At 38.7% G+C, this 20,682-nt stretch overlaps 1 protein-coding gene and 1 long non-coding RNA gene across 8 annotated transcripts in view; one reads left to right on the top strand and one right to left on the bottom strand.

Moving 5' to 3' along the window:
- The window catches only part of ern2 (endoplasmic reticulum to nucleus signaling 2), an 84,592-nt gene that overhangs the window by 28,300 nt on the left and 35,610 nt on the right, over window positions 1–20,682 (top strand). For 5 of the 7 annotated variants that reach the window (XM_008405704.2, XM_008405696.2, XM_008405687.2 and 2 more), the window contains exons 4-9: window positions 2,807–2,879; window positions 2,967–3,039; window positions 3,745–3,867; window positions 3,963–4,064; window positions 4,473–4,532; window positions 4,622–4,838. In XM_008405704.2, coding sequence (XP_008403926.1) covers window positions 2,807–2,879; window positions 2,967–3,039; window positions 3,745–3,867; window positions 3,963–4,064; window positions 4,473–4,532; window positions 4,622–4,838 — 648 coding nt within the window. The remainder of the gene's footprint in view (window positions 1–2,806; window positions 2,880–2,966; window positions 3,040–3,744; window positions 3,868–3,962; window positions 4,065–4,472; window positions 4,533–4,621; window positions 4,839–20,682) is intronic. The other 2 variants (XM_008405727.2, XM_008405713.2) reach the window with 2 other exon arrangements.
- Window positions 5,690–6,489, bottom strand: LOC103462715 (uncharacterized). Its single transcript, XR_533386.1, has 3 exons — window positions 6,301–6,489; window positions 6,151–6,221; window positions 5,690–5,774 (listed from the first exon to the last, which is right to left on the bottom strand). It is a non-coding gene; the product is annotated as an uncharacterized LOC103462715 (long non-coding RNA).

The following is a 20,682-nucleotide window of genomic DNA, read 5'->3' as shown; positions in this document are numbered from 1 at the left end:
AATTAAAGAAATACTAAAATTATATATTATGACAATTAAGTATAAGTAGTCATATAAATAATTATAAAAGTATCAATAAATTGAATTAAAAATAATTTTTATATATTTTCCAACTCCATTGAAATTTGTCCCTAGTTTTTGTCAACACCGTCAGAAATGAAAAGAATGTAAAAAAATCAGGCATTATTGGGGGGCACCAGAACTTCTGAGGACCCCATGACCACTTCCTTCCTTTTCCTTTGCTAAGAGGGCGAGTTAGCTCTGGTTAGCTTATGTTATTCTTTAGTTTTTTTCTTTTTTTTATTCCTAAGTTGTTTGTCACAACCATGATGTGTCAACACCATAATTGACAATTTACAAAACTTTGATGACATTTTGTGAAACAAAAACTTAATTTTGGTATAATGTAAAGATTTCATGGACCTGATGAGCTACAATATGGCCTCCTTCAGAATAACATAATATAAATTGAGGTAGTTTGGTATTTTGTCAACTCCGTCAGAGATTTTGTGACTCTGTCAGTGAAATTGTTGACACATGATCATTTTAACATGGAACTTACCTTGTTATAATAAGCTCCAGCCATTCTGCTGCCTCTGCTCCTCAGGCAAACATGTGACGCAGTAGCGGAACAAGTCGGCGTTGGACCGACTTGTTCGGGGACGGGGCTAATGACCGAGCCCAAATAATAAAGCTCATGATAATTTAACTTTACAACATGCAACAGCGGAGCTACCAAGATTCATCACCACACTATTCGACTATGTCATTCTGAAATCCATCTGACATGAAGTACAACAAACCAAGAAAACAACAAACATCAGGCTAATGATGAAATCTAATGATGATCACTAATGATGAAACAACACAAATTCAAATCATGTTAACCTAGTCCGTAGAAATGCTCTAGCTAGTTTGCCATTTGTTTCCAAGTGACTGATGATGACGTTGGTGACAAGCTTTACCCAGAATGCACCTGGAGACAATAAGGACAATTCATTTGTAGTTTTGTGTGTCATAAAGTTAAATGTAAGAGTGAAAATAAAGCCAGTCATGTAAGCACAATATTTTATTCAATATTTTACACCCACTATGTCACTAAAATCAGTCAGTCTGGTAAAGTTTTTAGCAACCATCAGTCAACAATGGGGCACCCTACTATATAAGCTACTGGGGCATTGTACACAGTTTTTAACAGGAGAGGGCCATCCTTTTACAGCTCTAGTCAGATGTGATTAAAAAAATTGGATCCCTGAAGGCATGCTTTGCCTCCCATCTGGGCCCCTCTCTGGTCCTGGGTTAGGGGCCTGCTGCACCCCCCACCCTTCCTGTAACTCCTCCCCTGAAGTGATGTCACAAATACCGTATTTTCCACACTATAAGGCGCACCTAAAAACCTTCAATTTCCTCAAAAGCCGACAGTGCGCCTTATAATCCGGTTCTCCTTATATACGCTCAATATTGGTCCATACAGTCATATGAAAAAGTTTGGGCACCCCTATTAATCTTAATTATTTTTATCTCTATATATTTGGATGTTTGTAACAGATTTTTCAGTTTGATATATCTAATAACTAATATAGACAGTAATATTTCAGTATTGAAATGAGGTTTATTGGATTGACGGAAAATGTGCAGTACGCATTAACACAAAATTTGACAGGTGCAAAAATATGGGCACCTCAACAAAAAAGTGACTTTAATATTTAGTAAATCCTCCTTTTGCAAAAATAACAGTCTCTAGTCGCTTCCTGTAGCTTTTAATGAGCTCCTGGATCCTGGATGAAGGTATTTTTGACCATTCCTCTTTGCAAAACAATTCCAGTTCAGTTAAGTATGATGGTCGCCGAGCATGGACAGCCCGCTTCAAATCATCCCACAGATGTTCAATGATATTCAGGTCTGGGGACTGGGATGGCCATTCCAGAACATTGTAATTGTTCCTCTGCATGAATGCCTGAGTAGATTTGGAGCGGTGTTTTGGATAATTGTCTTGCTGAAATATCCATCCCCGGTGTAACTTCAACTTCGTAACAGATTCTTGAACATTATTCTCAAAAATCTGTTGATATTGAGTGGAATCCATGCGACCCTCAACTTTAACAAGACTCCCAGTGCCGGCACTGGCCACACACCCCCAAAGCATGATGGAACCTCCACCAAATTTTACAGTGGGTAGCAAGTGTTTTTCTCGAAATGCTGTGTTTTTTTGCTGCCAGGTATAACACCTTTTTTATGACCAAACAACTCAATCTTTGTTTCATCAGTCCACAGGACCTTATTCCAAAATGAAGCTGGCTCGTCCAAATGTGCTTTTGCACATCTCAAACGGCTCTGTTTGTGGCGTGCTTGCAGAAACGGCTTCTTTCGCATCTGTGTGATTGTTCCGCTCTCCAGCTTTAAATGCATAAACTTATTTCTAACCTTTTAGAAATAAATCTGCTCCGCGAGTGAAACGCTCAGAACAGAGATGCTTGCAGTCCGACTTAAAGATTTATCAAAAGAAAAAAAAAAAAGCGATTTTTTTTTTTTTTCTACAATTAGTAATTTTTCTAAAAATAAAAACAAGCAACGCTTAGCCTGGTGGGGGACCTAGCAAAGCTTGGCTGGCCGCCAGGCTTATAATACACTGGGGGAAACACTGTATTCCTTACATTATGTTTGGCTGATCTTTTGTTTAAATGCCATATTTGTCTGGAACTTTTTGGTGATTTGTAATTGACTAATTATTAACAAAGCAATAATGTTAGAAATTATAAAGATTTTTGACAGGTTTAACTGTTTTGTTTCTGTTTCTAAAATGTAGGCCTGGTTTTCTCCCAGATCCTAACGATGGCAGTTTGTACGTCCTTGGTGGAAAATATAAGGAGGGCTTGATGGTAAGATTGTTTATATTGTGTCACATTTTCTTTTGTATTTTTTATTTTTTTTGTCAAAACAAGCATGACGGTTTTCTCTTTCCACAGAAACTGCCTTTTACCATCCCAGAGCTGGTTCAATCCTCCCCCTGCAGAAGCTCTGATGGCATGCTCTACACAGGTCTGATCTTATACATTTCCCATCAATTTCTGATCTTTCTTTCATTGTAAATTGTCCTAAAAGAAGACAAATACTTTTTCAAAAGTCTAGGGTCATTCCTAATTTCATTTTATATTTCTCCCATGGAGACTGAACTTCTTTGATTATGTTAGGTGATCTTGATCATCACAGTTCTTTAAACTTTCTTAAGTTTTTTGTTAATAGTTTTTTTCTGGACTTTGGCTGCTTTTTTGCTCACTTTCTGCTAGAGCGACAAGTAACGATTTTATTATTAATCGATTATTCTATTGATTATTCTGATTAATCGGATTAAAAAATTGGCATATTCAACAGATTTTTCATTCAACCTCTTTAGCCATTTTCCTGCAATATTAGAATATATATTACTTTTTTTAAATAAGAAAATAAACATGTTATTGCATAAATGTAATAACAGCATTCCTTTATTGAATTTGAACCAGGTAGAGCTAAAACTGTCTCTTGATGAGAGAGTGACACAGAGAGAGAGTGTGTGTGATACAGTTGGAGAAAAGTCTGGCTCTTAGGAAGCAAACTATACAGTTTTACTTTTACAGCATAGTGCTGTATAAACACACCTTTCTGCTGTTTGTAGATAACCTTCCTTCTTGGTGTGTGTGTGTGTGCGTGTGTGGGGGTGTGTGTGTGTGTGCGTGTACGTGCGTGCGTACGTGCATGTTTACACAGGAAAAAAACATGACGTGTGGTTTGTAGTGGATCCTGAAACGGGCGAAAAGCAAACAAGTTTAACCACCTCCTCCTCTGAGTCCATCTGTCCCAACACTCCTTTGCTCTACATTGGACGCACCGGTCTGTCGCGCACACACACAGCACTTCAGGAGCCAGGCTCATGTGAGCCTGACTCAATTAGTCTGAAGTTAATGAGTGTTTCTCCTTGTTTCCAGAGTATATGGTTACCATGTTTGATACTAAGATACAAGAGCTTCGATGGAACGCTACGTACAACGATTACTCTGCTCATCCTTATGATGAGAAGCAAAGCTACAGTACGTCTCTATGCACAGATTCACAAAGTTAAACCAATAGTTTGTTCAACAACTTCTGCAAAAAATATTTGTATCTGTTGAACTTTTTTAAACTTTATCAAATTACAACCATGAAACTCACTGTATTTTCTTTTCTTATGTTTTAGACCATCACAAAGGATATATTTAAACAATAAGTTTCTTGGTGCTTTTGCATAAAGGTCTGGTCTGGAATTCCTGACTTTGTTGACTTCACAAGATATTTGGTTGCAGTTGTTTTTTTAAGGCACTTTCTGCTAGGGTGCCCCTCACCTCTTGCTTGCCATGGAGACGCTGCACTTTCTCACCTTCTCCTCTGTTAATGAAGAGAGCAGTACACAATGTTATACTGCCAAGTCCTAGAACTAACTTTAAGTAATCTTTCTCCAGAAATGGCTCATCTGGTGTCTAGTGGTGATGGTCTGGTGGTGACCGTTGACCGGGAATCAGGTAGGAGGATCTGTGTGGATTATACATTTCCTGACTCTTATCTCAGCCGTCAAGCAGGGATTTGAAGTGTTCGTGATCTTGCTATTCAGGCGATGTCCTGTGGACTCAAAACTACGGTTCACCTGTTGTAGGGGTATACCTCTACTATGAAGAGTCACTGAGACACGCCCCTCACCTCTCGCTTGCCATGGAGACGCTGCGCTTTCTCACCTTCTCCTCTGCTAAAGACCAGACAGAAGCACACTCTACGTTAAAATGGAGCTACCAGTTTGTGACAGAGCAAGCCAGAACACAAACCCAACTAATGTAAGTACATTTCCATTGCTCCCATTAAAATGAAGATTGTGTCTGGTAGGTACAAGTTTCCAGGAGGATATGTGCAAATAGTTGGATCTGCAAGAAGACTTCGTTGTAGGGCCAAACGTTAATGGCATGAAACTCAACTTCATGTTTGTTATGAAATCTATAAAGAAAGACTGCAAAGCTATCACTCTACACTAAAACATGCAAGGGAAAAGTTCTTTGTGGAAATCATAAACAATGTCAATATCAAATTTATTTATATAGCACTTTAAAACAGGTATAAAACTGCACCAAAGTGCTGTACAAGAACGACAACACAAATAACAAAACAGAGCACAAAACAATACATCAATTAAATGCCAAAGAGTAAAAATGAGTTTTAAGAAGCGATTTAAAATGATCCAGGCTGTGGGCAGATCTAATCTGGAAAGGTAAGTTATTCCATAAAACAGGAGCAGCAACAGAAAAAGCTCGATCTCCTTTACTCTTAAGTCGAGTCCGAGGAACTGTCAGTAATAACTGATTATTAGATCTTAAAGTTCTGGACACAGACCGGAAATTTAAAAGGTCCCGAAGATAAGGGGGGGCTAACCCATTTAAAACTTAATAAGTTAACAAAAGAATCTTAAAATCTATTCGATAAAAAACAGGTGTAACAGTTATGGGCTACGCAGCTAACTGCGGCTACAAAAGCAGTATCAGAAGATGGTTCTTGAAGGAGCCTGAGGTGTGAATGAAGACAATCACTGTTTTAGTTTTGGTGTTTTTTGTATTGATGATAGGGGGGGAAAAAAACAACAACAAACAATTACAAATACACAATGAGGGTCAAATTAATTAAAATAAATAAATTCAAAAGATCAAAGTTCTTGTCCTTAGCTCGCCATCCTTTGCTCAGAAGATGATCTGAGAATCTGATCCATCAAAAAAAAACCCGACCTAAAAGGCCAAAAAAAAAAAACCCATTAGGCGGTTTATCAACAATAAGTATGTGCAAACACACAAATACAATAAATATCAAATTCAATAATTAAACTAAACATTTCAGTCAGGTTAACTTAACCATAATTTAGATAAACAAAAAGAATAATCATATTTCAAACTAATCMATTTAAGGTTAAAGTTGAAATCAAAGTTCACTTTCAAAATATCAATCAAGAGAAAATAAATTAACTCAAAATACTCAAGCAGTGTGAGGAAAAAGAAAATATACTGCGCAATATCAATTTAAATGTAGCTACATCCTATTTTCAATCAATTTCATTATAAAAGTAATGAAATTGGAAAAGAAATCTTGCACAAAACTAACAATTACCTTTCAGCAGAGAGTGCTAGACTGCGATCAGCTGAATCCTGGTGACAGCCCAGGTAACAACTGCCACAGTTCTAATAAAAMAATGCTCCAATGAGCAATCGAGCAAAACTTTCATGCTGAACAATACTGCTATCAAAAAAGCAAACTCACCAATAGTTCAAATCAGTTTCAGAGATTTGGGTGAATTTTCCAAGGAGAGATGATCAGCAAGACGCCAACAGCCAGTCACAATCACAGTGGAACAGGTGGTGTTTTAAACTGCGCTGAGGCGGGGCTTTAAATAAGTTGAAGAGTTTGGGGGCAAAACAGGAAGTGGGCCCGTAAAAATAAAAGTCTGACTAATTGGCTAATTACGGGTTACACAGGCAACCGGTGTAAAGATGCCAGAGTTGGTGTTATATGGTCATGCTTCCTGTGAGAAGCCATGCTGCTGCGTGCTGGATCAGTTGAAGTCGCTGAATCTGTGATTTATCCATCCCTCTATATAAAGAGTTGCAGTAATCCAGAGGAGTTGTTATGAAGGCATGGATGAGTCATTCAAAGTCCTTAAAACAGAAGTAAGATTTAACTTTTGCTAAAAGCCGAAGGTGGTAAAAACTCGACTTAACGACAGAACTAACTTGTTTGTCTAACGTTAAAAAGCTGTCAAAAGTGAAACCAAGATTCCTAGCAGAGGTTTGATAAGACCGAGCTAAAGAACCAAGAATCTGATCTGAGTTTGTAGTCTGAAGTTTTTGACCAAATAACAGAACTTGAGTTTTGCTCTCATTGAGGTGAAGAAAGTTTTTTTTCATCCAAAACAAACAAACAAAAACATTAACAATGCTCAAGCTTTATTTGCAACAGCTGACAGGCTCACAAACCCTCCTGTGATTGTACCACCTGAACTCCAATCAAACACGGCCTGCAATAAATTTTCTAACTTCTTTGAAGAAAAAATTTAAAAAATTAGAGGATTAATCTGCACATAAATCTAAATCTAGTACCAATGCTATGTACAAACATAACAAAACATAAATAATGACTCAGTTTCAACTACTTAACTATACAAATTTAGGATAAATTATAAATAAATTAAACTCCACTCAATGATGTCTTGATAAAATAGCCACAACTTAAGAAAGTTCTGTCTGTTATTCCATCTGATCTGACTCAAACAGTAAACTCATCCTTCTCATCTGGGGCCTCATCCATAAAAGAGTGAGCAGTTTTCACACTAAAACTTGGCGTACGGAAAAATTTAGAAAAGTGCTGCGCACAAAAAAACTTGGATGCATAAAGCCGTGCGCACGCACGTGGCTGCGCACCTTTCCTTTATAAATCCTAATTGGAGGGAAATAGAGCGCAGCTGCTCTCCTGCACTGTCGCCACCCTTAAATACATATGTAAATTCATATAAATACCCGGAAGTCTGCCACCACGTGAAGCAATAACCATGGCAACATCCTTGCTTGTAGCAGTATAAGTATTTATAATAATAATAATAATAATAATAATAATTCTATATTTTATGTAAAATGTGCTTTCAGGGCACAAGGTCACGTCACAAAAACAAAAATAATAAATTTTAAAGAAAAAAAATCCAAATTAAAAAAATAAATAAGAGATCGTGCAAATGCCTGTTTGAACAGTCACACATCCAGCAGGGATTTAAAGAATGACAGCTTGTCAGAGAGCCTTTTGAGTGGAAATGTGAACGTTTATGCTAAATAGTAGAATGATGTGCAGAAGTTGTACATTTACAGAATAGAGATGCTTTCCGTCCATAAAGGCACATTCTCACAAAGCGAGCGGCTCCACTGAAGGATGACTGCAGCTGGACCAGTACTGGTACCACACGGCTCCTTCTTTAAGTTCTACTCGGAGCTCCAGGATAATCAGTCCAGGCAATCTAAACGCTAATAAACCATCATCAACATTTCCCAGCAGACCAATATGATCTCTGATCAATCGCTCCCTCTGAATCCTTCCATTGGAAATGTTCTCCATCAGAGCCAAAGCGCTGTGCCACAATTACGTTGTGCCACGTATTAGGTGTGCCCCCTGGCACAGCTACTTATGTATGTGTGATTGTATACACACTTTGATCACCTTAAAATATTCAAACCTGTTTGGAGATAATCTGCTGATCCAACCCTGTTTTCTTTTTTTAGTGAGAATGAAATTACCCCATAGATGCATTTCATGCGCTCTGGTGCACAGACCAATGTGTTGCATCTTTTTGAGACAAAAACTGAGGAAGAGTACTATTTACATTAGAGTGAGGTTTTCGCATCTTTTTATTTTTATTTTCTTTATTTTGTGTGGGTGTTATGTTATTGTCTGAGGATAAATGAGATTCAATTGAATCATTTACCTTTCTTTAAACAATAAAATATTAAAATCATGAAAAAAACATCGGGTTTGATGCTTCTTGGTCTAAATAACTGAATGTCGTCAGATTTCAGTGTATTTAGGTGAGTTTTGACGTTTTGTAGTTTTATATTGTCCACAGAAAAAGTTTGCGTGGCTGCCGCACATTTTTACGCCAGTGAAAAAGTGTGCGTATATTTACGCAAACTTTGATGCAAAGTTAATTTTTATACATTCCGACTTGTGCGTAAAATATGGTGCCACACATTTTTTGTGCGCACACAGCTTTATACATGAGGCCCAAGGTGTTTTCCCCCAGGGTTTAAAAACAGCGGTTATCAAACCACTGATAAAAAAAAACAATCTGGATAAATCACTACTGCAGAATTACAGGCTGATCTTCAACCTTCCATTCATCAGCAAAATTATTGAAAAAATTGTTTTAATAGTTAAAAAGTTTAACAATTACCAATCACTTTAACACTTTTGACAAGTACAAGTACTTTGTTACTGTACTTAAGTAGAGTTTTCGTGTATCAGTACTTTACTTAAGTAGATTTAATAATGGATAATTTCTACTTTTACTCCACTACATTTTACAGTATCTGTACTTTCTACTTCACTACATTTCTAGAAAACTGCAGCATTACTCGTTACATCCAATTCGCATTGAGCTTTTTTTCCGTAAAAATGTGAAGTTCGGGGACTTAAGGTGGCGCCGTAAAATCCGAGCAATAATGTCACTTGTGTGCATGTTGTCACCCATCACCTCCCCCTTTACTCGCACGTGGAGCTCCAAGAAATGTGCAGTGGTTTCCTTTGAACGGGAGAAGATGTTTGTCTAATCGATAATAGCTGCATAAATCATAAGATAGGGCTACATGTAAAATCAGCAGCGCTTTGCTTTCACAGACGGTGGGGACTTCGTCCAACTTTTAGTGTCACTTGGAAGGAAAGCTTAAAGAAAGGTAAGAGCTGTGGACATGATGCTAGCAAAGCTAGCTGTACAGAGACACATATGTTACATCCACGATGAAAAAAAGTTGTCACTCATGCGCTGAATTATTGTGTGTTGACTGAGGTGTCGCATGGGACAACGCTGTGACCAAAGTGCAATATAGTGATATGACATTCAGTAAAGATCCGTCCGATTCTTCTGGACGGATCTTTACTAAGTCCTAAAGGACTGAAGTCTCACTGAGAGCCGTTCTTTGTTCTTGTGTACACTGCAGTAGCTATATATATATATATATACACACACATTTATTTAATCGGCGAATAAGTACAAGTTGAATGTATAGACACAGAGCATTCTCATTGCTCATTGATTGATTTCGTCTCCTGTCATGATGGCAAACATCGCAGCAGGAGGGAGGATGAGAACATTCACGGTGCTCCTTCTGCTTGGTTACTTCTTGCTTGTTGCGCCGTTGGACAGTGTTCATAGTTGAACGTTGTTTACCGTTAATTGCTATGTTTCATGGTTTAATGGTGCAGACAGTTGTGGTTTCTGACATGGGCAATATTCTGACAAGGGCGTTATTTTTATAGGGATGTCCTGACAGATCTCTGCGGATTGTAGCACAGCGATGAAAGCAAAACAGAAAGAAATGAGTTTTAATTGATACTGGTCAGCTCTAAGTATTTAATATCTAGGTGTTTTTATGGGAATGTGGATCTTTCAGATCAATATGAGAACCAATTTTGATAGGTAAACGTAATTTTATTGTGTCATTTAGCGCGGGGCGCTGGTCTTGGACATGCAACTCCTTGGTTGCATGTCCTCCCCCCCACACCTTCTTTCCATCCCCTTTCAGTTGGATTTCTTTCTAAATAAATGTCACTAATGATGTTCATGCTATGTTAGGACAGGAGACAAGATGTCGCCATCCCTGAAATTATGATTCATAGAATCATAATTTCTATGAATCATAATTTCATAGAAATTATGATTCTATGAAATTATAATTTCATAGAAATCATAATTTCTATGAAATCATAGAAATTTCATAGAATAAACTCTGTGTATAAACACACAGTTTATTCTCTGTGTTTATACAGAGAATAAACACAGAGAAGAAACTCTGTGTATAAACACAGAGTTTATTCTCTGTGTTTATACAGAGAATAAACACAATAAGAACATGTTTAATCTGTGGCTTTGTTTATTAAAAGGGCACATTTCTGATGTATTAAAATTAAATACGATCGGCACACTTAATGATATTAGCGATTAGGTTATGTATTCAGCAAGTACTTTTACTTTTAATACTTAAGTATTTTTAAAAGCCAGTACTTTTTTACTGTAAGTAAAAGGTTAATGTGGTACTTTTACTTTTACTTGAGTACATTTTTGACTGTGTATTTGTACTTTTACTTAAGTAAATTTTTTGAGTACTTTCTCCACCACTGGAGAACGCTTAGCCTGGTGGAGGGGGGATGGGTGGTGGGTGCTAGTAAAATATGTCTTATAATACACTGTGGGAAACCTTGATGTCATTGAACACTGTGGGAAACCTTGATGTCATTGAACACAATAACATCAAGGTTTCCCACAGGTTTCCCGAAAATATTATTTTACTAGCTCCTACCACCCATCCCCCTCCACCAGGCTAAGCGTTCCTTGTTTTTGGGATAATAATTTTATTTTTATTTTTTTTAAGCCAGATTGCAAGAGTCTCTGTTGCTCTGAGCATTTCACTGGTGGAGCAGATTTATTCCTAAAACACAGCAAATTTGGAAGTGTTCAGTCAACTCCTACAGAGTTGAATTCAACACTTTGAAAGTGTCTATATTGGTCCACTCTGGATGGTGTAGAAATTACACTATTGAAAGTGTTATTTGTGATATAGTTGAATCAACACTCACAGTAGTTGAAATTGAACACACTTCAGTGTTGACTAACCCAACACTGGTGTATTTTGTCAAAAGTTAACACTATGAACGTGTTAATCTAACACAGAACAGTGTAAAGTATATATCAACATAGAAATATGACTTTTAAAATACTACAGGCAGAGTGTGTTGTGGTGGTGCAGGGGTTAAGCACAACCCACATGTGGAGGCTCTAGTCTTCAATGCGGCAGTCATGGGTTCGCTTCCCAGTCTTCCCCTTCTCTCATTGCCCACTTTTTTTTGGTAAATTTACTACCAAATAAAAGCCACTAGAGCAATTAAAACCTTTTTCCCCAGCATCAATAATCCCCAAATTCATTTTAAAAGACATTAGATGCCACTTGAATCTACAAAAACACCAGCATTAGTTGCAGTATATAATCTACTTGTATTTCAAAACATCAAACAGCACTGACAGTATACAATACTCACGGTACTTTGCACTGAAGGTGAAGCTTTGAAAGTTAATTGAAAGCGGCCACGAATAGTCTTGTGATCACTGTTGTTGAAGTGTCTTTTTTGCTGCTCTTGTTTTTAACCAACATGAAGGAGAAAGACTTCCAGCCTAGAAGAAAAAAAACAGGAAATATAGCAGAAACATTAGTATAATAAATAAATATTTTAAAAAGAAGTGAGAGCAAAACTAATCAGACCCACCTGTGTGTGTCACCTTCATATTCATTCAAATTACTCTGCCCACCCGGTTTACAAGATAAAGCATTAAAAAGTCAGAAATAATTACTAAAGAAATTAGTCAGCTTATAGAAACATTKTTGGACAGCATTAAAAGTCATGCCAACCTTCTGAAGAAATGTGTTGAAGTCATCATAACAGGCTTCAGTCACCAAAATGACATACTAATAATAATAATAAAAAAACATTTTGGCAGTTTTTAGATATGCCACAGGTACAAAACACCCGAGTCAAATGGCTCAATTGCCTCCTCAATGCATAGATACGTTCTCCAGAGTCCTGCTAATCACCTAGTTTTTTTCTTTCGAAATATTTTGTTACTTAGGACAATTTATGACATCACACATTCATACAGAAATTTCTCTTTTGCATAAATAAGTAAAATACAATTTATCACATCAATTCCAACTAAAAGAAGATAAGAACAAGGATGTTAAAACCAAACTCTGTATGTTAAAAGTTGAGCAGGACCGGGATGATTCCTTACAAAGTTTGGAGCTGTTCCGTCCTTCCAAACGGGGCTGGTGCTCAGAGGGGAAACCCCCCCTGCTGCTCCTTCCCTCCTGCCTCACCTGGAGAGCCAGGCCGCCGCTGCTGGGACCTCTGTCCGTGGAGCGCCGGCTCCTTCGTCCATGGAGGCGCAGGCGATTCTTCTTTGTGGCTGTGTCCTTGGCGCGCCACCTGCAGCTCTAGTCGTTTACCTTCTTGCTGCCGCCATTCGGATCACAGCCACGGGGGGCATCTGCCTTCGCCTGCTTACCAGCAAGTTTCTGGAGGTCCATATGGCGTCTTTGATGGTGACCAGGGTGAGCCACATCTCTGTGAAGTCCCTCTTCACCCTTTTCTGGTGGCTCACCTCGTACAGCACTAGCGTATCAAGGACCTCCCTTGCTGGCAAGTATGGGAATTGCAAGGAGCCGGCCTTTGCCCACAGGTCCCTAGCAGCGCTGCATTCCCACAGCAGGTGCCTCACAGACTCCAGTGCGCCACAACCGGGTCGGGGGCAGATGGACGCCGCAGACATGCCGCAGGAGTGCATAACGGCTCTGACCGGGAGGAAGGCATGAGCCACCATCCATGACACGTCCTGGAGTCTGTTTGGAAGGACGGGATGGCCCACATTGCGCCAAACTGTTGTCACCTAATTATTCTATTCAGGTGTGGTGCAGCAGCGCACATCTAAATGTTGCAGGACAATGGTCCAGGACTGGAGTTTAACACCTGTGGTATAGATCAAGCCAGCGGTCCAGCACAGCCACTACCCCGTTTTGCAGTCTACAGCCAAAAACTTAAAGAAAACGACCTCCGCAGCTAAATAATGTTAACTCAAATGGCCTCCAGATTTTTCTGACAGTTTTAATGTTTGGTTAAGATAATAAACAGTTTTATACAGTGATATCCAAACAAATAAACGTACGTTAAGCGAACTATGTATATGAATCGATACTCTTGCATAAACGGAAAATTCCTCTGGAGGGCGTTTGGTCGAAGGTAAACTTTGCACCTTAAATGCAAAATAATACCAGTTTAGACTTTGAGCAACTTGCATTGTGTAACATTAAAACATGCATGGCTGCAACTGTATCGATGGTAGCTCTCCTCTTCAGTGTTTGCAGCTTATTCGCGCAGCTCCGCGCTCCTGCTACTGGTAGCTTTACCGCATCAGGTCAACGCTACACCGGTTGATGACGTTGCTGTAATTCACTTTGTCTGTTGTCTGATTTTCAAATATTTTATGTTTTATTGAGGATTTTTGCACATATTTTGTTTTGGCAGTTCTGTGATCATGTCAAAGCAGTAACTTATATTAAAAAGTGTTTTATTTCAGTTTGAAAGCTGCACGCTTCCATGGAAGGACAACAGAAAATCGCTCTTATAAACATGTAATTACTAAAATCACGATACCCTCACTTTGAATCCCTCTGAAAAATGAACCCATTTAAATAAAGAAATCCCTCCATGATAGAGAACGTTCATTTTATAGCGTTAACACCGGTGCTGTAAGTGGTCCGGTATGAAACAGGTGTGATAGAACAACGGTACCACAGCACTTTTAAATTTCAATAATCAGAATACTAAAATTGTTTCCATTGTTTTAAAAGGTGTATGCCAGTCTGCCTTTTCCCCATCGATACGCTTCCTGACCGCCCTGCACCTTAGGGGGTCAAAAAAAAAAAAATGACGAGCACATTGCGCAAAACTCTGAAACAGGAGAAGTGGGACATAAAACGGAGCGACAAACTAGATGTGAATTATGGCATAAAAACAGAATCTGATGCTGAACAGTGAAAAATCAACACATGATGTGAAACACATGACGATTAGGCGGCGCAGCAGGYGATGAGTGAAGATTACTGGTGGTGAGCGTCAATAAATGATCAAATATATCTAGCAACAGGACAGAAACTAAAATGGACATAGCAATAAACCGAGAGAGGACGATACTAATCAAAGGAAACTAAATGGAAATGAATGAACAAAATGCAAAAATTAACTAAGAAACTAAAGTAAATACAGAGGAATAAAGTGGTATGACAAAATCTTTTGAACAATAATTAATACAGAGGACTCTATGGCAAGAATAAACAGACACCATTTCCAGATAAAGGTAAAATATTATTGAAATGCCATGGGTTTGTTGAGACCATATCTAATACTGAGAATAAATATATCTTACAGACCATAACAGTAGAGAACTTATCACTTATTTATGTTTTGAATTAGACTTGATATATTTATTTCTTCAATATTATTTTTCATATCAGTGTTAATGTCATGAGGCTGATGACTCCATGACACTTTCAATTTGACTCATTAGGATTTGATYAAGAACCAGATTTGTTCTTTGTAATTTCTGTCCAGTAAAACTATTAATCTATAAATCAATAGACAGGTCTAGGCCTGTCTCGATTACAAATTTTGCTGAGCGATTGTCTAAAAAATAATTGCGATAAACGATGATATTGTTTCAAGACCTTTTGACACTGATTTAATGGAAATGACTGATAATGCATAGATAGATACACTTTATTTTCAAAAGAACACAACACTGGAACTAATAAACTAAATAAATAAAATGACCAAAAACAAAAATAAAATGGATTCTCAGTCTCCATTACAAAAAAAACTTACTTGATTAAAAACTAAACAACACGAAGCCAAAATGGAAATACATACTGCATTCAACCAAAAGAGTGCAGATTATGAAGTCTTTGTACTATATTGGCCTATATTGGCCTAGATTTAAATAGAGAAGATGGGCACATCCGACTACCTAATGCAATAGTTCACACTACACAATTTTCACAAGGTAGCCAATCAGAAAGCGTGGATTCACCCCCCTGATTTCTGAGGGGAAATTACAGAAGGGAATCCCAAACAGCTGACATGGGGAAACCCAAAGTCCAGCAGACATTGGAGATGATATGTGGAAACAACATTATTCAACATTTCCTACAAAGAATATAGAAATGACAAGGGGAGGAGTTGGAGCCAAATTGCTACCGCAGTTGATGAACCCGGTAACTTTTCAGCTGTTCGTTATCGTGACATAAATAGGTTACAATGTTTTTCATTCAGTCAGGACTTTACGCTGACTCTAGCCACATGCATAACAGGTAAATTGTAGTAAAACACTGATTAATGCCTAATTTTAAAATTAGTTAACTGGACTTGTAGCCATTATTTTGTGCCCATGTGGCTGGACACCACACGGCACGACGAACCCGATCGAAGCGTTACACCTAGGATTTCTGTCGGCTATTGTGTCTCTCAGGTTTTGGAAATGGGCCGACAATCTGCCGACGACTCGTGTAGTGTCCGCTGGACATTAGACTAAGGAAATGAGGAAGGGAGGGTCAGTGGAGAGCACCGGAGTTGAGCCTTTTTTCATTCAGTGTCATCAACAGGAAGAAAAAAAGGCATGAAGAGACGATAAAGCCGATAATTAAAATGAGGTCGATAGGTTTAATTTATCGTGCGATTAATTGATTAATTGAACAAAAGAACCTCAGACGAGCTTTTCTTAAAAAGGGATTCAGCTTTGAGTAACAACTACTTCTTGTAAGATTTCATCCTGTTTAAATTTGTTTTATCGGGACAGGCCTAGACAGGTCTATATATAGATATAATCCATGTCTCATATTTGTATGGCGTTCAATAGGACTTGGAACTTTTTTTTTCTAATGAAGGCACTGGTTTGAACAATAAATGCCATGTGGGTGAAATTTTATGGATGATACTCTGATGTCCCATTCTCCTGAAGGCAGCACAGAGCTGCACCACCAGAAACCGACATAAACACTGAAGAGAAGAAAAGCTATGATTGATGTAGTTGGAGTTCTAACCATGTTTTAATGTTGCAAAGCTCAGTCGTTTTGCAAATAAATCAAAGTTTAAACTGGCATTGTTGAACATCTTTTATCTGGTCATTTTGTGCAAGATTTAGCAACTAGAAAATGGCACAAAATAAGAATTTTTTTCCACTTATTGGCTGCTGTTAGGCCTGCTGATTTTAAGTTGAATGTCCATTCATTGAATTTTTTGTAGACACCTGTGAAAATAATTTCTATTCACATTGCTGTTTTTGTTCTCTGGGAAATTATTTTTGATGATAAATACAGAAACAAGCATAAAAATCAAAACATCTACAATAGTGATAGTAATAATAAAATGATAGTGTAAAGTAGCCTACAAATTCTTTGGTGGGGACCTGGATAAAGGCTATGGGGTTGCTGGCCCAAAAAAGGTTGAGAAACACTGCTTTAGCTAGTTTGCCATTTGCTTCCAAGTGACTGATGATGACGTTGGTGACAAGCTTTACCCAGAATGCACTTGGAGACAATAAGGACGATTCATTTGTAGTTTTGTGTGTCATAAAGTTAAATGTAAGAGTGAAATTAAAGCCAGTCATGTAGCAGAACATTTTATTCAATATTTTATACCCACTATGTCACTAAAATCAGTCAGTCTGGTAAGGTTTTTAGCAACCGTGAGTCAACAATTGGGCACCCTACTATATAACCTACTGGGGTATCGTGTACAATTTTTAACAGGAGAGTGCCATCCTTTTATAGCTCTTGTCAGATATGATTAAAAAATTGGATCCGTGAAGGCATATTTTGCCTCCCATCTGGGCCCCCCCTAGGCCTGGACCAGGGGCCTACTGCACCCCTGAAACCCCCTGTAACTCCTCCCCTGAAGTGATATCACAAATATGTTACAACTGTGGGATGAACTCTTCTATGTTGATTTCTAAATCAACACCAGACTGAGTTAGTGTTGGTGTTAATTTAGAAATCAACACTTGACAGGATGGCTTTCATTTAACTCTTTGGAATAACACAAACTCTTTAGGGAAACTAACACTCATCTTGTTGAATTAGACTAAACAAGTGTTGAATTAACACCATTTTTAACATACAACACTTACACTGGAAATCTAACACTTTTGAATTTGCTGTGAAGATTTATAGTTTATTTATAGATTTATAGTTCATGCATTTAAAGCCGGGAGCGCGGACCAATCACACATCCGCGCATTGCCTTGCGCTCTCACTTCTTTATATCTAAGTTTACATCGGCGTGCGCCTCCTTTCACTCAAACTGAACACAGACTGACCTGTACGGATATTTATTTACATCAACCCCCTGTGAGGAATTATGTTTCTTTGGAGAACTGTACATGAGAGTAAGAGCTTAAACCCACCGCATTAGCTCTTCTTGCGCAGCTCTATGTGAACAGCAGGAATAACTCATAGTGGCGCTTTCAGAGGTGCGCGTTGAGGGAGCGGCGAGAATGATTTATCTTTGTGAACAAAGAATTATATTTGGCGTTTACATCTCAGCACACTGCCCAGCAACAGGCTCTGTTCTCCCTGTAAACTTTATGTATGTGATCCCGGTTGGCCGGTGTGTTAGTGGTTAACGAACCAGCGTTAACCTCATCATGCAGGTGCATCTCGGTAAGGAGCTTTTGCGCTCGCCTCGTAGTCAAGCAGGTTAAATAAACACTTAATTATGAATGATAATTATCATAATCAATCACTAGAGCTAATCAATTTATAAAACTAATCAATTTATAAAAACAACCACTTTGTTACTAAATATATGTACCTATGGTAGGATTGTGTTCTACGTGTTTGACTTCTGTTTGCAGACATCACTGGACAGCTTCTGAACATCAGGCATGTAGGATGTAACTTTAATCTTGATGCGGCAGCTAATGTAGCGCCTTCCTTGGAAATGTCTTTCCACATTACCATATTTTACAGACTATAAGCCACTATTATTTTCCCCACACTTTGAATCATGCAACTTATATGTACGTTTCCAGTTTGTTTTTCCCCCAAAATTTTTAGGTGCGGCTTATAGTAAGGTGCCCTCTATAGCCCGGAAAGTACGGTACTCTTTTTGTTATTTGACAACTTCTCGCTACAGAGCAAACCTTCAAGTAATCCTTCCACGTTGTCAGTGAATGCAAATGATTCGGCCCATGAATTGTAGAAAATCTCCTCAGCTATTTTACTCTTTTCCCCTTTGCTATCCATGGCCCACCACACACTCATCAGTTTGTTTACAACAGCCACCTGCCTCGCACCCCGCCCTGCGTTATAGTCTGTGCCACAGACTATGATGCAAATCTTTGTTGACGAAAATGTTTTAATTTAATATTTATTCTACACATTTTTATAGCATTGGAAAACGTTAAGAATGATTGTGCCATGTTTGTCCTCCTACAGAAAAAATATGAAAACAAAAAATATATTTCCCACCCCATCTTTTTCCATTTTCAATCATTTTTGAAAAAGCTCCAGAGAGCCACTAGGGAAGCTAAAGAGCCACATGCGGCTCTAGAGCTGCGTGTTGCCGACCCCTGCTTTAGTCGCATTGATTACTGTAACAGCGTCTTCACAGGTGTGCCTTAAAAAATTTTTTTAAATCAAACCTCCAGCTGTAGTTGATCCAGAGCGCTGCTGCTGATGTTCTCACTAAAACCAGGAAGATAGAGCACATCAACCCAGTTATAAAGTCCTTCACTAGCTCTGTTACATCGTCTAGGGGTACTGGAGGGGGGCTATAACAATAAATAAACCAGGGGGAAAAAATGAAGAGGCAAAACCAGAAGGTTAAAGTTAAAGTTTTATTCTTCAAGAATAATCTAAAGAAAACTTAAAGGTGAAGATGAGAACCTAAAGGAAAAGAAAGGGGAGAATGACAACAAAAACCAGGGGTTCTAGCCAACAACAAATCCTCTATCACAGCACCACAAAGCTGCAGCACACATGCTGCCCAATTGGCCAAGAGGCACTGAAGCCAGTTTTCCAGCTATCCTTATACTCTGCTTATCAAGAGGCAGAGTGAATCCAGCAGGGCCTGCTTAACCTGCCGGAGCTCAGCAGCAACCTGAAATGGAGGGGGGGAAATCCTACATGCAGCCACCACTGCATGTAACAAGCTCCCAGTAGCTCAAGGAATAGACTTTGAAATACTGTTAGTTTATAAATCACAGTGGTTGTACATCTGTGACAACAAAATGGGGTTATGATCAGTAAACGCGGTCACTGGAGAAGAAGAACCAACATACACTTCAAAGTGTTGTAAGGCCAAGAGCATTCCAAGAGTTTCCTTTTCAGTGGTGGAATAATTCATCTGGCGAGGTTTGAACTTAGCAGAAAAGTAACTTACATAATGGCACACCCCATCCTCACCATCTTGAAGTAGTACTGCACCAGCACCTTTAGCACAGTCATCCACCTCCAGCTTGAATGGCTTAGTGACATCAGGAGTGGCCAGGACTGGAGCACTGCAGAGAAGAGATTTAGCTGCTTTGAAAGCCTCTTCTCACTCACTGGTCCACACAAAGGGGACTGCAGAGCTACACAAAGTTGTTAGGGGAGTAACCACAATAGAAAAGTTTTTGCAGAAACATCGGTAGTAACCAACCATTCCTAGAAAACATTTCACGTCTTGTTAAGGGGACAGGATATGCCAGTATCACATCCATCTTAGTCTCCACTGGACGCACTTGCCCAAGGCCAAACTTCTTGCCAAGATATGTAACCATTGCCTTTCCAAATTCACATTTTGCAAGGTTAAGCGTTAGAGATGCTCCATGTAACCTTTGAAATACAGTTTTCAAAATGGAAACATGCTCATCCCAGTCATTGGAGAAGATGACCACATCATCAAGGTATACTTTGCGTTGGGGAACATCTGCATAAGACGTTGGAAGGTGGCAGGAGCATTTCTCATTCCAAAAGCCATGACAGTAAGTGGTCAGGGGTCACAAAGGCGGCGATATCAGAGGCTCTCAAGGTTAAAGGAAGTTGCCAATATCCCTTTAATAGATCCAAGTTGGTGGTAAATGCAGCGGGACTAACACTGTCAATACAGTCTTCCATGCGAGGGAGAGGACAAGAGTCAGGCACTGTAACCGCATTTGCTGATCCCTTATATTTGGCTAGATGTTGAATTTTACTTCTGCAACACCATTAAATCTGTTTCTGCTGTGCAAGACTGATATATCTTTGCTAATCAAACTACAAATAATAGTGGAACTTTGCAGAAGGTGAGAAATTGGGAGGTGGAGGG

Source organism: Poecilia reticulata, linkage group LG1 (genome assembly GCF_000633615.1).
Source record: "Poecilia reticulata strain Guanapo linkage group LG1, Guppy_female_1.0+MT, whole genome shotgun sequence".
Taxonomy (NCBI): domain Eukaryota; kingdom Metazoa; phylum Chordata; class Actinopteri; order Cyprinodontiformes; family Poeciliidae; genus Poecilia; species Poecilia reticulata.
Note: the sequence above shows the minus strand (reverse complement) of the source record. Positions and strands in the feature narration are given on the sequence as shown.